Source organism: Bactrocera oleae, chromosome X (assembly GCF_042242935.1).
Source record: "Bactrocera oleae isolate idBacOlea1 chromosome X, idBacOlea1, whole genome shotgun sequence".
Lineage (NCBI taxonomy): Eukaryota > Metazoa > Arthropoda > Insecta > Diptera > Tephritidae > Bactrocera > Bactrocera oleae.
The window spans coordinates 26,271,783-26,286,422 of NC_091541.1; the positions used below are offsets into that span (position 1 = coordinate 26,271,783).

The 14,640-nt window shown below is 45.7% G+C and overlaps 1 protein-coding gene across 1 annotated transcript; it reads left to right on the top strand.

Moving 5' to 3' along the window:
- Window positions 1-347: 347 nt before the first annotated feature.
- LOC118682554 (uncharacterized) lies at window positions 348-9,906 on the top strand. Its single transcript, XM_070112727.1, has 5 exons — window positions 348-397; window positions 2,170-2,384; window positions 3,063-3,173; window positions 8,620-9,637; window positions 9,702-9,906. Exons 1-4 carry the CDS (start codon window positions 348-350, stop codon window positions 9,480-9,482), a joined length of 1,239 nt encoding a protein of 412 aa, XP_069968828.1. The 3' UTR covers window positions 9,483-9,637; window positions 9,702-9,906.
- Window positions 9,907-14,640: the final 4,734 nt, after the last annotated feature.

Consider the following 14,640-nt stretch of genomic DNA (forward strand, 5'->3'; position numbering starts at 1 on the left):
GAGACGAAATTTCAATAGAATACCTCTTTACACAGGGAAGGCAAGTGGACAGGTATAATTTAATTAAGCCTCCACTGGGATTTGTAAATTATTTGAAAGCAGTAGAAACAATTTTTGTTAGAGATTTTGATTCCACTTATCACAGAATCGGTGTAGGGCAATTGTTGTTCGACAAAATGAAGAATGTTAGCCCATAAAAATGTTGCGATCATAGCAACAGTAATGCTATTCTAGCGTTATATATTTATTACGATACGAATATTTTGCACACCTGAGCATGCAGGGGTGACACCCTGCAGAAATGGCTGATGGGCTAATGCCAAGGCCGCTTCCGTCTTGTTAAAACCATGGCAGGCCTCAGAGTACGTTCCCCTCCTGTCATCATTAAGTTAGTGTGGTAAGTGTTTGTTGAGATGACTCCTTCTTTGCGCTGGTCGGCTCTGAACGCACTGCCTCATAAGGGCGTGCGTCAACTCTCGCCTTGGTTTCGTAACTGAGACAACCTTGGGACCATTTATAGGCGACTACCTTTACAGGAGACGGACAGCGGCTCTGAGTGGGGACCCAATCAAAATGAATTCAAACTACAGAAACAACCAAGGACGAGGGAGGAAGCAGGTCGAAACCGACCTCTTCAAAAGTGGACAGTTCCCTGGGGGGGACATCCCCACCTATGGGGACGAAACCGTCCCCGCTATATAGTGAGGAGAAAAATTCCGGGGGTGTCTGGCTCACCGTCATTAGGGGCGGTAAGGCGGGGGAAGTGGGCAGGAATCTGCCGACTGACACCTTAGGCAGGGCGTAAGTGCGCGGCGAAATCGCCAGCTCTAGCAGAGGAACCGCTGTTAAGTTCATGGAGGGCGCGGGATCCTCAGCGAACGATAAGGATTCCGGGGGAAGCGCGTGACCACAGCTAAAAAGCTGAAGTCGGACCGTCGGCTGGCTGCCAACATTTTGGAGCGTTATGGTGGCAAGCAGGCTGACCAGAAATCTGATCAGCATGCTAGCACACTTGAGTGGGCCAAAAGGGTGCTAAGCGACGCTATTGACGGGAAAGTGGGGCCGAGCGAGCCCCACACCTCGATGAAGCGACAGAGGTCACAGGAGGGGCAAGAAGCCTCGGGTCGGAGCCGCATCGATGCTCAGCGAAATCGCTAAGCTCACCAGCTCAATAGAGCTCGGGGTGTACGACAGCAGCAGGGGAGATAAAGCCATCTCCCATGATGAGTGGAAGCGGGTAGCGGCTGCTATCTCCGCTGTGCTTATGAAGGTGGTCAGGGGAAGCCCTGGACCACCCCCAAGATGTGAAAGTGCCGGTTGGAACCTCGGCTTACAAAAACTTATAAGGTGTGCCGACGAACGGTGGGCATTCCTTTATAAGGAGGCGGTAGCCAGGGTGGGGGAAGTTTGGAAGGAAGCAAGGCTCGAGGCGGTGGCCAAATCAAATCTTCCGATGCGACCTCGTGCTCGTGTCTGGCTTCCGGCCGAACCCTCTACCCCGACCGAAATTGAAGAGATATTGCGGTACTGCAATCCATCTTTTCCCACCCAAGACTGGAAGGTGGTTAGGCTGGAGAGGAACGAGGAACCATATCGGCAAGCGCTGATGCTCCTAAACAAGGAGTCCCTCGCTCCTCTCAGCATCGCAAAGGGGGCCATAAGCTATGGCTTCGAGAGGGTCGTCCTTAGGATTCTCCCAACTGAAGCCAGGGCTGATGGCCCGCTGCCTCCAGCTGAGGTGGAAGCGAGTGGGAGAGCGACCCACTCGAAAATGGACATCGACCCCATCCTCTCGGATGTGGTGAGCACGGGGGCGGATCGTCAGGCGATGATGGATCCGTCTTCAGTCTCGAGCGCCTGTTTGAGGAGGCTGAAGTCGATAGTACGGATGATGGTGCGGAACTCGCACTGCTGGAGAGGAGTTTAGACGATGAGGATCCTCCATATTAACCTCCAGTACTCAAAAGCGGCCTCCGCCGATCTATTGCTGCGTCTAGGACGGCACGAAGCTGACGTTGTCCTTATCCAGAAACGGTGGCTGAGCAGCAACGGTATCTCTGGTTTAAAGACAAAAAGACACAAGCTCCTGGCGGCAAACAGCACAGGTAGAACCAGAGCCTGCTTGTTGATCAGAAACGAACTTAACGTTTTTCTTTTGTCTAATTTCAGCAACGAAGATGTTGTCACTGCTAGACTGGAGGACAGTGCTGGAGAACTCTGGCTTGTCTCAGCTTACATGCCGCACGACGACGAGGCGGAGCCACCTCCGTACCTGCTGAGAAGGGCTCTGGCAGAGGCCAGGCGCAAAAGAGCCGCAGTCTTAATAGGCTCGGATGCTAATTCAATGCACACCGTCTGGGGGAGCTCGGACATCAACGCAAGAGGTGAGTCACTTTTTGATTTTATTTGTAGTGTAAAAATTATTATATGTAATAGGGGGAACAGCCCTACCTTTGTGACTGCTAGCAGGGCGGAAGTCTTTGACATTACGCTAGCCTCTAGGGAAATTGCTCCCTTGATTTCGGAATGGAGGGTTCTAGACTACCACTCTTTCTCCGATCATAAAAATATTGGTTTCAGCTTGAAAGCCTCACGTCCGGAGCTCAAAACCTATAGAAATTTCAGGAATACCAACTGGGTCCTGTACTGCAGGAAGCTTCGATCAGCTCTTTCAACCGCACTCGAAAGGAAATCGATCCTATCTGCGGATGCGGTCGATGAGCTCGTCGAGATTTTCAGCTCTGTTAGTAGAACTACTCTTGGCAGCTCCTGTCCTCTGAGAACTCAGAAAATCAAAGGGAAACCCCCTTGGTGGACTTCGGAGCTAACGGAGATCAGATCTTCGAGCAGAAGACTTTTCAACAAAGCCCGTAAAAGTGGCTATAGTGATGACTGGGCGTTGTACAAGGCCGGACTGGCCAGTTACAAGTCCGAGTTGAAGAAAGCCAAGAGAGCTATGTGGAGAGCCTTCTGCGGTAGTGTAGAGGGCTGCCATGAGTCCTCACGGCTCAGGCACATTCTCGCTAAAAATGCTACTCAATTGGGGTATCTAAAAAATGCAGATAGCAGTTGGACAACGAGCAGCGAGGAGTCGTTGAAGCTACTCCTGGATGCTCATTTCCCACTTAATCACTCTGCTGAAGAAGTGCCACTGGAGGAGCTGCAGGAGGGCTGTACAGCCTTCCTGGACCTTCTGGACGATCGTCACCTTACCTGGGCGTTGAAATCCTTCAAACACTTTAAGTCCCCGGGGCCCAATGGCATTATTCCAGCGCAACTACAACGTACGGTTAAGATGTCATGCAGCTGGCTGGCCCCCATCGACGCGAACTGTGTTAGACTGGGCCATGTCCCGAAGGTCTGGAGACAGGTTAAGGTTACTTTTATTCCGAAGGCCGGCAAAAGCTCTCACGTCGGTGCAAAGATTTCATACCCATCAGCCTTTCCTCGTTTCTGTTGAAAACATTGGAGAAGCTTATGGATCTGTACATTAGGAACAGAATACCGCGGAGTGGGGTGGTGCCAAGACAACCAGAAAAGTGAATAAAGGAACTCTGGAGGGGGAAAAATTCCTGAATACCGTCTACGAGCTCACCGAGTGGTACCTGAACGTGGTATTTAGCTGGGCGAATAGAAGAGGCCTAGCCATGAACCCAAAGAAAACCGAAATGGTTTTATTTACTAGGAGGTATATTATCCCAAATGTGCCTCTCCCCTCCTTCGGGGGTTCACTTCTTCACCTCCTTCGGGGGTTGCCTTATACTGCTGCAAAGAGGCTATAGGGAAAAGGTGGGGACTCTCACCTAAGGTGGTGTTCTGGATCTACGAAACCGTAGTTAAGCCAATAATGTTCTATGGTGTGTTCGTCTGGTGGAGGGCGCTCGAAAGGTCCACACTGGCTAAAAAGCTTGAGCGGGTTCAAAGTGCGGCGCTCGTCGGAATCTCCGGTGCACTGCGGACCATACCTACAATAGCTCTTAATGCTATTTTAAACATAGCACCTGTGGACATTGCCGGTAGGTGCATTGCTGCAAAGTGTGCACAGGGAAGCTGGGCTTATGAAGAGCTCCGAACAAGGACACTCCGAAATTTTTTCCTACTTCAGCTGCATTCCGGAAAATTTAGATCACTGCGTCATTGAGGCCACTCGAGGCGGCTAGTTCTCCGCTCATATTCCAACGAGGGACATGTGGATGGTAAGAAGCCGCTGGACAAGAGGCGCGGTGAGCTTTGTCACGGATGGATCGAGGCTAGGAGGGAAGGTTGGAGGGGGGGTTTTCTGCAAGGAGCTCTCCGTCAATCTTAGCTTCAGGCTACCGGATCACTGTAGGGTTTTTCAGGCGGAAGTGGCTGCTATCAAGGTGGCGGTAGAAGTACTGCTGCGTAGTGCTCCTCGTTTGTAGAAGTGAGCATCCACTAGCTTTGACGCCCGAACCGTGCAATAAAAGCTAGTCAAGGAGTGTCTGTCCTCACTAGAGATAGCATCTGGCTATTTCAACATCAGGCTCGTTTGGATGCCTGGTCACAGCGGAATCGCTGGAAATTGCAAAGCCGATGAGCTAGCCAGAGGGGGCACCCTTGCCCCGCTCACATCGGAATGGGATCGAGTTGGATCTCCGTTAACGTCTTGCGTTCTAGCTTCGGATCAATGGACCTCGCGTGCACTCAGCAGACGCTGGTCGACGATCAACTCCTGTGCGACGGCGAGATCCTTCTAGCCAAGAGTGGAGCGCAGGAGCTCGGGGGAACTTCTCGCGCTGAGCAAAGTGCATCTCGCCGCTATGGTAGGAGTTCTTACTGGACACTGCCTAATGTCCGGCTTTCGCTAGGCTGAGATTGAAATACCTCGCCAATCACACTTTTGGCGGACCTGAATACTTAGCCGAAATGGATATTGGCCGTCTTAACAAGTTTGTTGTAAGCACAAAGCGTTTCGTCGACTTGTAAGGGTCTTTTGATCCAGATTATAGGAGTTTTGTAGGTATCACAATGGACCGGCGACTTAAGCTGTCCAAGTGGGATCCTTCTTGGGATCGACCTCCTAACCTAACCTAACTTAGATATCCTATATGGCGTCTAATTATATGTACATGTATATCTTAATCACAAAAGATTTTCAAAATTAACGTTTAAAACTAAATTTAACAAAATATTTTAGTATTTCAAAACACTTACAAGTTTTAAATAACCTAAACATGAACCTTATTTCTTTTTTATACACCCTATAAATAAATATCTTTTGATAATTTATTCGAAAGTCAAAGTTTACATAACATTTGCGGAGAATTCTAACTAAAATATGCATATACATTAACAATTGGTACTGCTAAGCAAAACAATACTCTTCAACAAAATACCCGCTCTTACTTAATAACAAAACTATATCTAAATCTGTCTAAATAAAGATTAGAAATATACGTAAACGTCACCAGAAAATCTAATTTTACAAATTACCCACTGATTTCGCAATTTATTTCTGCGGGATTCTTAGTGGTAGTTCATTGTTTTGCTTGTCATCTGTTCAGTAGCTCATGAACTCGTGGTTTTCTTTGGCAGCACTGAAAGTTCATGAACTCTCTCAGAAGGCAAAGAGAGGAGTTTCGAAACATTTTATCAACGCTTGGCACGGTGCAATGCTGATACACTACAGAAAAACTGTGAACGTTGTTTATAAAATAGCGGCCCGCTCCGGCTTCGCACGGGTATAAAATATATATCACTGAAAAAATGATTAAAATTGATCCAGTAGTTTTGATTTATTCATTACTACAATTCTCCTTTTCCTATATCATGAAGATTTCCTGTTATCTTTGAAATATCTCAATTCATACACCACATTTTTATACTCTCGCAAACTGTTGCTACAGAGTATAATAGTTTTGTTCACCTAACGGTTGTTTGTATCACCTAAAACTAATCAAGTTAGATATAGGGTTATATATATATAAATGATCAGGATGAAGAGACGAGTTGAAATTCGGCTGACTGTCTGTCCGTGCAAGCTCTAACTTGAGTAAAAATTGAGATATCTTTATGAAACTTGGTAGACATGTTTCTTTGTACCGTGAGACGATTGGTATTGTAGATGGGCGTAATCGAACCACTGCCACGCCCACAAAACGCCATTAATCAAAAACAAATAAATGGCCATAACTAAGCTCCGCAATAAGATACAAGACTGTTATTTGGTATACAGGATCACATTAGGGAGGGGCATCTGCAGTTAAAATGTTTTTTAAAAAGTGGGCGTGGTCCCGATCCTAATAAGTTTAATGTGCATATCAAATGCTTTTAGAACCTCTACCTACAGTGTGAAAATAGTTGAAATCTGGTGGCAACTCCGCCCACTCCTCATATAACGGTACTGTTAAAAACTACTAAAAGCGCGATAAATCAAGCACTAAACACGCCAGAGACATTGAATTTTACATCTGGGATGGGATAAGATGACTTTATAGGAACCGAGTTCAAAATTAGTCAGAGGGCGTGGCACCGCCCACTTTTAGGTGAAAACCCACATCTTGGGATCTGCTTAACCGATTTCAACCAAATTCGGTATACTACATTATTTTCATATTTCTATTATAAAGTGCGAAAATGGGCGAAATCGGACTACAACCACGCCTATTTCCCATATAACACCATTTTCAATTCCATCTGATTCTTTCACTTTCCAGTATGCAAATCAAGCAAGAATGATTATATCGGGCTAAAACTTTGCGTGAATAATACGTTTAAAGTATGCCACCTTGTGACCAAAAATTGTCTAAATCGAACTAAAACTGTTCAAGCCCCTAAGTACTGAATATGTGGACCCCAGTGCCTATAGTTGACCTTCTACCGAAAATATCGGTCAATCCACAAAGAAATCTCAAACGAGTATACCATTCGCTTTGCGGGAGTATAAAATGTTCGGCTACATCCGAACTAAGCACTTCCTTAGTTGTTACTTTTTAAATTTATACCTATTTATTTTATTTATACAACAATTAATATATTACAGAATATCTTTATATATAACGTTCACAGCATTCTTATCATAAGACAGTGCAAACATGTTTTCTTTATTATTGGTCATTGCGAAAGATGTCTTTACCAGAAACTGTAAACGTTTAAATTAAAAGGGTAAATCCGATGGTTTCAGAGGGATTCGGGGAATCAATACATCTGCTCTGGTTCCACATCCTGTGAGTATTGTGCACTCTGGTATGAAAGTTTTCAGTGATTTTACCAGCAAACGCGTACCATTGTAAAGTTGAGGTTGATTCAGGTTTCTTGATAAAATAACAGGACAATCTACTTTCAACACAATTTTGTGAGGAGGAAGTTCAGACGGGTTCAAAGAGTTTAGAAATTCTGTAGGAAAATGAATAGCTTCTTCCAATAGAGAGAGTAGACAGTATCGACCGAGTAGTATATTTTCGTCGACGCATCAATCTTTGAAATAATCAAGTTATTTACCTTATCTACTTGTTCATAAGTTGGTGACAGAATCAATCTTTCTTTAAACCAAGATATTGTTTTATAACTTATGTCATTAATGTCAGGATAAACATTGTTGACTAACTCTTGGATGTTGTCTATTAAAATACAAAGGTTTTCTAGGTTAATCCTTCCCTCCCTTTGTATTACCTCTCCATTGCCAACTTTTAGCAGCATCTCTGGAAATAGCCTACTAGTTTTAAGCTCTAATTTATTGATATGTTGGTTGGCAAAAATCCCCCACTGAACCCTCCCCGAGGGCGCCGATTGGTAATAGATACCACAGATTCACGACACAAGTGGGGACGAGCTGGTAACAGTCCGCCCCTGCCGTAGACGTGCGGAATCTAGCTAAGGTCAGACTTTTCATCTGTGTGTTCGATGTTCCTAAATAGCACAGCATACAGATAAGGAGCCTTACCATGGTCGGAGGTAAAGGGCTGGATCTAGGTGTCATGCGACCCGTGCCGAGGATCAACCTGGCTGGGGGCCCTTAAATATCCCAGTCTCGAACGGATCTTACGGATACCTGGCGCCCTCCGTAATAAGATAGCCTTACTTGCGCAACGGGGGCTATGCGCAAGTGGACATACTTTCCCCCACACTCGTGGGACCAACAATGAACCAAAACGCAAATAAACAAAAACAACAAATAACGAAAACAAAAAATCGGAGAGAGCCCGGATCTCCAGGAAAAAAGCCGGAGGGAGCGAGTTGCTCCCATAAAAGAGCAGCGTTTGGAGCGAGCTCAACAAACACGAAGAGGACAGGAGCGAAGCTTGGTCCAGAAGACAAGGCAAGCACTAGTAAAGGGGCACTAGTAAAGCTAAAGCTGGCCCACAGAAAGTGGTAGCGCCGGAGGCAGCCAGACCCAAACCCTGCGGCCAAAACACGGCTGAGAAGCAGGGGGAGGGAGGAGATGCCAAAGGGGCTGCTCCCGGAAGTGCATCTGCCAGGGAGTGGCCTGCATTTAGCATGCAGGACCCGTCAAAGGCAAAATATGCGGAGAGACGACGCGCCGTATACTTACTAAGGTCGGTAGAGCTAAAACCGCCAACGAAAGAGGAGCTAACGCAGGAGCTCCAAGCATCGATTGACTGCGCGAGAGCAGTCATACCACAGAGGTCAGCTGAAGAGGCAAAGCGTCAGCTAAGAGACCGAAGACCAAGGGTGTAACGCCCGCAAAATCATTTGCAGAAGTGGCTCGTAACCGAATTGTCATTGGCGTTCTGGATGAGGGAGATCCCGAAGGAAGAATCCCCAGAGCCCAATGGAAATGGGTGCAGGCTGCGCTGACAAATGTGGCGCTGAAAGTGCTACTAATCAATCCGGGTCCGCCACCGTCATGCGCAGATGCCGGCTGTTACCAGGGCCAGATCAAAATGATTGCTTGCGATGACGAGAGATCGGTCGCTCTATACAAAGCTGCTATAGCCAAGGTGGGAGAGGTATACCCCGGGGCAAAATTGGTAGCAGTGGACAAGAAGGACATACCATCCAGACCTAGGGCAAGGGTATGGATTCCGGCTACACCATCACAGCCGGACCAAATTATGCAGCTCATAAGAGCCTGCAACCCGAGCCTACCCACGGAAGGGTGGAAGTATGTCGAGACATTTGAGGACAGCGTAGCAGAATCTGGCGTGGAGACCAAAAGGACCACGATGCAGATTCTGCTGTTATTAACGAAAGAATCCATCGAACCGCTGGCGAAAAGTGGTGGGGAGATAAATTACGGGTTCACAAAAGTAAGGATAAAGCCTTACAAGTCGGACGCCGATGCTGCAGACCATCTGGCATCGGGGAAAGAGATATGCGAAGTAGAGGAAGATCCTATGGAGTCCTTGAGCGACGCGAAAAGTATGGAGCAAGGTGAGTGTTCTTCTTCCGGGTCTGAGCTTGCGGCCAGACTCTCAAGCTTGTATACTGAGAAAGAGCTTTTAAGCGACTCTCAGGAAGACGCAGATATAACAATAGTTAATGCGTCTTCTACAAATTAATCTCCATCATAGCAAACTAGCTTCAGCAGCCCTAATTAACCGCGTGGCAATGGATCAGCCTGAATTTGTCCTCATTCAGGAGCCATGGGTTAATGGAGGGCGTATTTGCGGACTGAAGACGCCGAACTATAAGTTGCTGATGGCTAACTGTGAAGGTAAAATCAGAGCCTACATAATTGCAAGGAAAAACCTTAATGTTTTTATATTACATAATTACAGCAACAACGATACAGCAGCAGTAAGCTGGGAAACGGGCTCAAGCAGCTACCGGCTAGTGTCGTGCTATATGCCGTATGAACAGGAGCTGGTGCCACCTCTGATGGTAAAAGAGGTGGTACGGGATAGCGAGGCATCCAAGTGCATGACGATACTTGGATGCGACTCAAATGCGCATCACACAATCTGGGGCAGCACAGATGTAAACGACAGAGGTGAGTGTCTCTTTAATTACCTACTAGGTACTAAGTTACTGGTGTGTAATAAGGGAAGCACGCCAAAATTTATTACAAGAAACCGACAAGAAGTGCTGGATATCACACTTGTGTCGGAAGAACTAATTGACAGGGTAACCCAATTCTCGAAGAACACTCCTTTTCGAATCACCGATATATCAAATGTACAATAGAGGAAAGGGCCGATAGAGGCATTAGCTTTAGGAATCATAGGAGAACGAACTGGCAGGTGCACATGCAAGAGCTAGAGAAACGTATCCCTATGATTCTACCGTGTCAGGCCAATAGCAAGGAGGATCTAGATATCCTCGTTAATCGACTCACGGAATCGTGCCGGCAAGCACTAGAAGTGGCTTGTCCAATAACACGAAGCAGGGGTAGAATAAGGCCCCCCTGGTGGTCTCTAGAACTTAAAAAACTACAGAAAGAATGCAGAAAGCAGTTTAATTTAGCTAAGCAATCCCAAGGCGAGTCAGACTGGGATTATTATTACAACCTCCTTAGGTCATACAAAAAGGAAGTTAGGAGAGCAAAAAGAAAGTCATGGAAATCGTTTTGCAATGACATCGAGAACACGGCGGAAGCGTCTCGACTTAGGAAAATAGTGGCACAATCGGTGCATAATATCAGTTATTTTCAGTAGCCAGACCGAAGTTGGACGGTATCCAGTAAAGAGTCCTTGGGGCTACTAATTGATAGCCACTTCCCAGGCAGCTCTGAAAGCCATACTGCAGAATATACTCAAGACAGTGGGGCAGAAATGAGCCCCACTCTCATAAACATAGTGTCAGAAAGCAACGTTCGCTGTCGCGGGATCAGACGGTATATTCCCGGCTCAATTGCAGCAGTCGCAGAATTACATAATGAATTGGCTAATTACCATTCTTAAGGGGGCGCTGCAATTAAACTATATCCCTTCGCTTTGGAGGGAGGTCATGGTAATATACATACCAAAGGCAGGCAAAAGCTCGCATACAAGTCCAAAGGACTTCAGGTCAATTAACCTCTCCTCATTCCTTCTAAAAACGCTAGAAAGACTAATAGCATTACATATAAGAAACAAACCAGGAAAGTTGGTTGGTTCGCTGCATGCGTATTCTAAAGGAAAATCCACAGAAGCAGCACTAAACTCTGTGGTGGCGGAGATTGAAAAATCTCTGGAAGTCAAAGAATACACTCTATTTGCCTTCTTAGACATAAAAGGAGCCTTCAATAATATCCAGCCTAGGGCCATACTGATTGCGCTTAAGGATCTGGACATCTCTGAACCTCTCAGGAAATTAATTGAACAGATGCTCACGAGCAGGTCAATAATTTCAACGATGGGAGCGTCAACGATGTGCAGATCTGTCCAAAGAGGTACACCTCAAGGAGGCGTGTTATCCCCACTTCTCTGGGTCCTCACAATGAATAAGTTGCTGATGGATCTAGAAAAGAAGGGGGTACATGTTGTGGCCTACGCTGACGATGTGGCAGTATCGGTCAGAGGCAAATTCCCGAATACTCTCGCAGACCTTATGCAAACGATATTGGACGATATAAATCGCTGGGCAGTATCGTGCGGATTAAATTTAAATGCTGGTAAGACAGAGCTCGTATTGTTCACCAGAAAACATAATGCTCCAGTAGTTACGGCGCCAGTAATAAATGGTTGCAGACTAACAATTGGAGATAAGGCAAGCTACCTGGGACTAATCTTAGACAGGAAGCTTTCTTGGAAACAAAACTTGGATGCTAGGGTGAAGAAGGCAGCCACAGCACTCTACACCTGTAAAAGGATGGTGGGCCCCAAATGGGGACTTACACCTCGGGTAACTTATTGGCTCTATACAGCAGTTGTCAGACCAATCATGACATACGGTATATTGGTATGGTGGTCAATAATGGAAAAGAAATACGCGGTAAAGCGTATGGAAAGCATACAGAGAGCAGCCAGTATATGCATAAGTGGAGCTCTTAGAACAACGCCAAGCCAGGCTCTTAACGTCATTCTACATTTACTGTCAACAGACCTGTTCTGTAAACAAGTGGCGGCAAAGTCAGCTCTTAGACTGAGGGAATCCTCCCAACTAGTCGCATGCAACAAGGGGCATTCAAGGATACTCAGTATATTCCCGTTCCTACCCAAAACCACGGATTTCCACAATCCAATAGAACGGATGCTAAATTCGGTCCACAATATTGCCCCACAAGAGAGGAGTGGAAAAGGGGCGAGGTGGACAGGAATACAGGAATTAGCATCTACACGGATGGATCCAAACTGGATCATCGAGTGGGAGGTGGTGTCTTTTGCGCAACATTAAACACCAACATCGCCTTCCGTTTGCCAGGCCACTGCAGTGCCTTCCAGGCGAAGATCACAGCAATTAAAGAAAGCCTAGTGGTATTGACAAAAAGTGTGCTCACAACAAGGAGCATATATATATACACGGATAGCCAAGCGGCCTTGAAATCACTCAAGTCTCCAATGGTTTTATCCAAGCTAGTGAAAGATTGTCTTGATCTTTTAGAGGATCTGACATCCTACTTCACAATAAACCTGCAATGGGTTCCAGGACATAGCGATATTCCTGGTAACTGCGAAGCAGATGAACTAGCCAGAACAGGCACCACTTTGCAACTAACCCCTGAAAAAGAGGGTATCTTTATGCCTCTGGCAACTTGCAAACACTTAATCAGCGAACATGCTATAAATATAGCTGAGTCTCGGTGGAGACAATCAATAACCTGCACAACTAGCAGACTAACGTGGCAGGAATGGAGCGTGAGTCGCACAAACCGACTACTAAAATTTAAAAGGAATGATATAAGAACTCTGATAGGAGTACTAACAGGTCACTGCCTAATTGGTAGACATGCAAGTAGGCTAGGTGTACCATACAACGACTATTGTAGAAGCTGTCAAAAAGTAGAGGAAGAGCAGTAATGTAAAGCTCTATATAGGAAAAGAATCGCAACTATCGGTCGTGGATTCCTTGACGACGTATCAGAAGTTGCTAATATAGAATTATTTGTACTGATGAACTTCATCAGGAGCACAGGTTGGTTCAGAGAGGAGACGATAGAGTGAGGGAACATTAGTCCCGGTGGTATCACAATGGGCCTCCTATAGGCCTAGGTGCGTCATTGGACAGCCACTCAACCTACCTACCTACCTAGATATTTTTAGGGAATCATTTATTTCGTCAGCCCATGTTCCTCGAGTCACAACTGGTAGGATTTGACGGAAATCTTCTGAGAACAAATCGTGCATTGTCCTATCCAGTGTTTCCACAGACGTCTTGTTTGACATGGTAGCTTCGTCCCAGACTATTAATGAGCATTCACGCATCAATTTTCCTGTATTGCTCTGTTTAAAAACACTACACATGCTGTTATTATCATCGGTGGCGATTTTAAGCGAAAGCTTGAATGTAGAGTGTGCGGTTCGGCCTCATTTCAAAAGCGTGTTGGCAATGCCGTATGACTCAATAGCAATTTTTCCGGTAGATCTCACTTTTTTTAAAAGCAGATTGATTAAAAATGTTTTTCCTGTACCTCCAGGGGCATCAAGGAAAAGCAATGACCCTTTATTGTTATGAATTGTTGATAGTAATGCAGTGAATACTTTTTTCTGATTGATGTTTAATCGTGGCTTAGCTTGAGCTATATTTTGTAAAAGTGTCGTTTGATCGTATGATGTTTCTCTTGTGTATTCGGCACTGTTAGTTAAATCTGAGTTAGTAGTATTAGCAGCCCAAAATCCTTGATCGATTTACCCGAAAGTAATTGCACTACTTTGTTTAATTCAAATAATCATTCGTCATATATGTATATGTTTTGGTCATATTGTACATCATCTGAGTTTAAACCTCGCCGTCGCCGACTCAGAATATCACTGGCCACATGGCAAATAAATATCTTAATGATGTAGCTGAACTACAAACAGCTGCTTCTGATAATGTGTTTTCCCAGTTAGAATCGTCTTCCACTACGATTTTATTAGGTATGTAGGTAGGTAAAGTGGCTGCCATTCGACACACTTAGGCCTTTAGAAGGCCCATTGTGATACCACTGGGACTGTGATCCCCTCACTCTATTGGCTCCTCTCTGAACCACCCCGTACTTCTGATGAACTTCGTCAGTGAGACAAGTTTTATCCGTGCAACCTCCGAGACGTCGTCAAGAAACCCACGACCGATGGTTGCTATTCTTTTCCTATATAGTGCTGCGCAATCGCATAGAAGATGTTTAATGGTCTCCTCCTCTTCTACTTCCTGACAGCTTCTACAATAGTCGTTATATGGCGTGCCAAGTCTACTTGCATGTCTGCCTATTAGACAGTGGCCTGTTAGTACTCCTACTAGAGTTCTTATATCATTCCTCTTGAATTTTAACAGTCGGCATGTGCGGCTCATATTCCATTCTTGCCACGTTTGCCTGCTAGTTGAGCAGGTCAGGGACTGATTCCACTGACACTCGGCTATATTAATGACATGTTTGTCGATTAAGTATCTACAAGTAGCCAGAGGCATTATTATGTCCTCCTTACCAGGATCTAGTTGTAGGGTGGTGCCTGTTCTGGCTAGTTCATCTGCTACGCAGTTCCCAGGGATGTCACTGTGTCCTGGGACCCATTGCAGATTTACCGTGAAATAGGATGACAGATCCGCTAGAAGATCATAGCAATCTTTCACTGTCCTCGACGAAATCCTATCAGACATCAG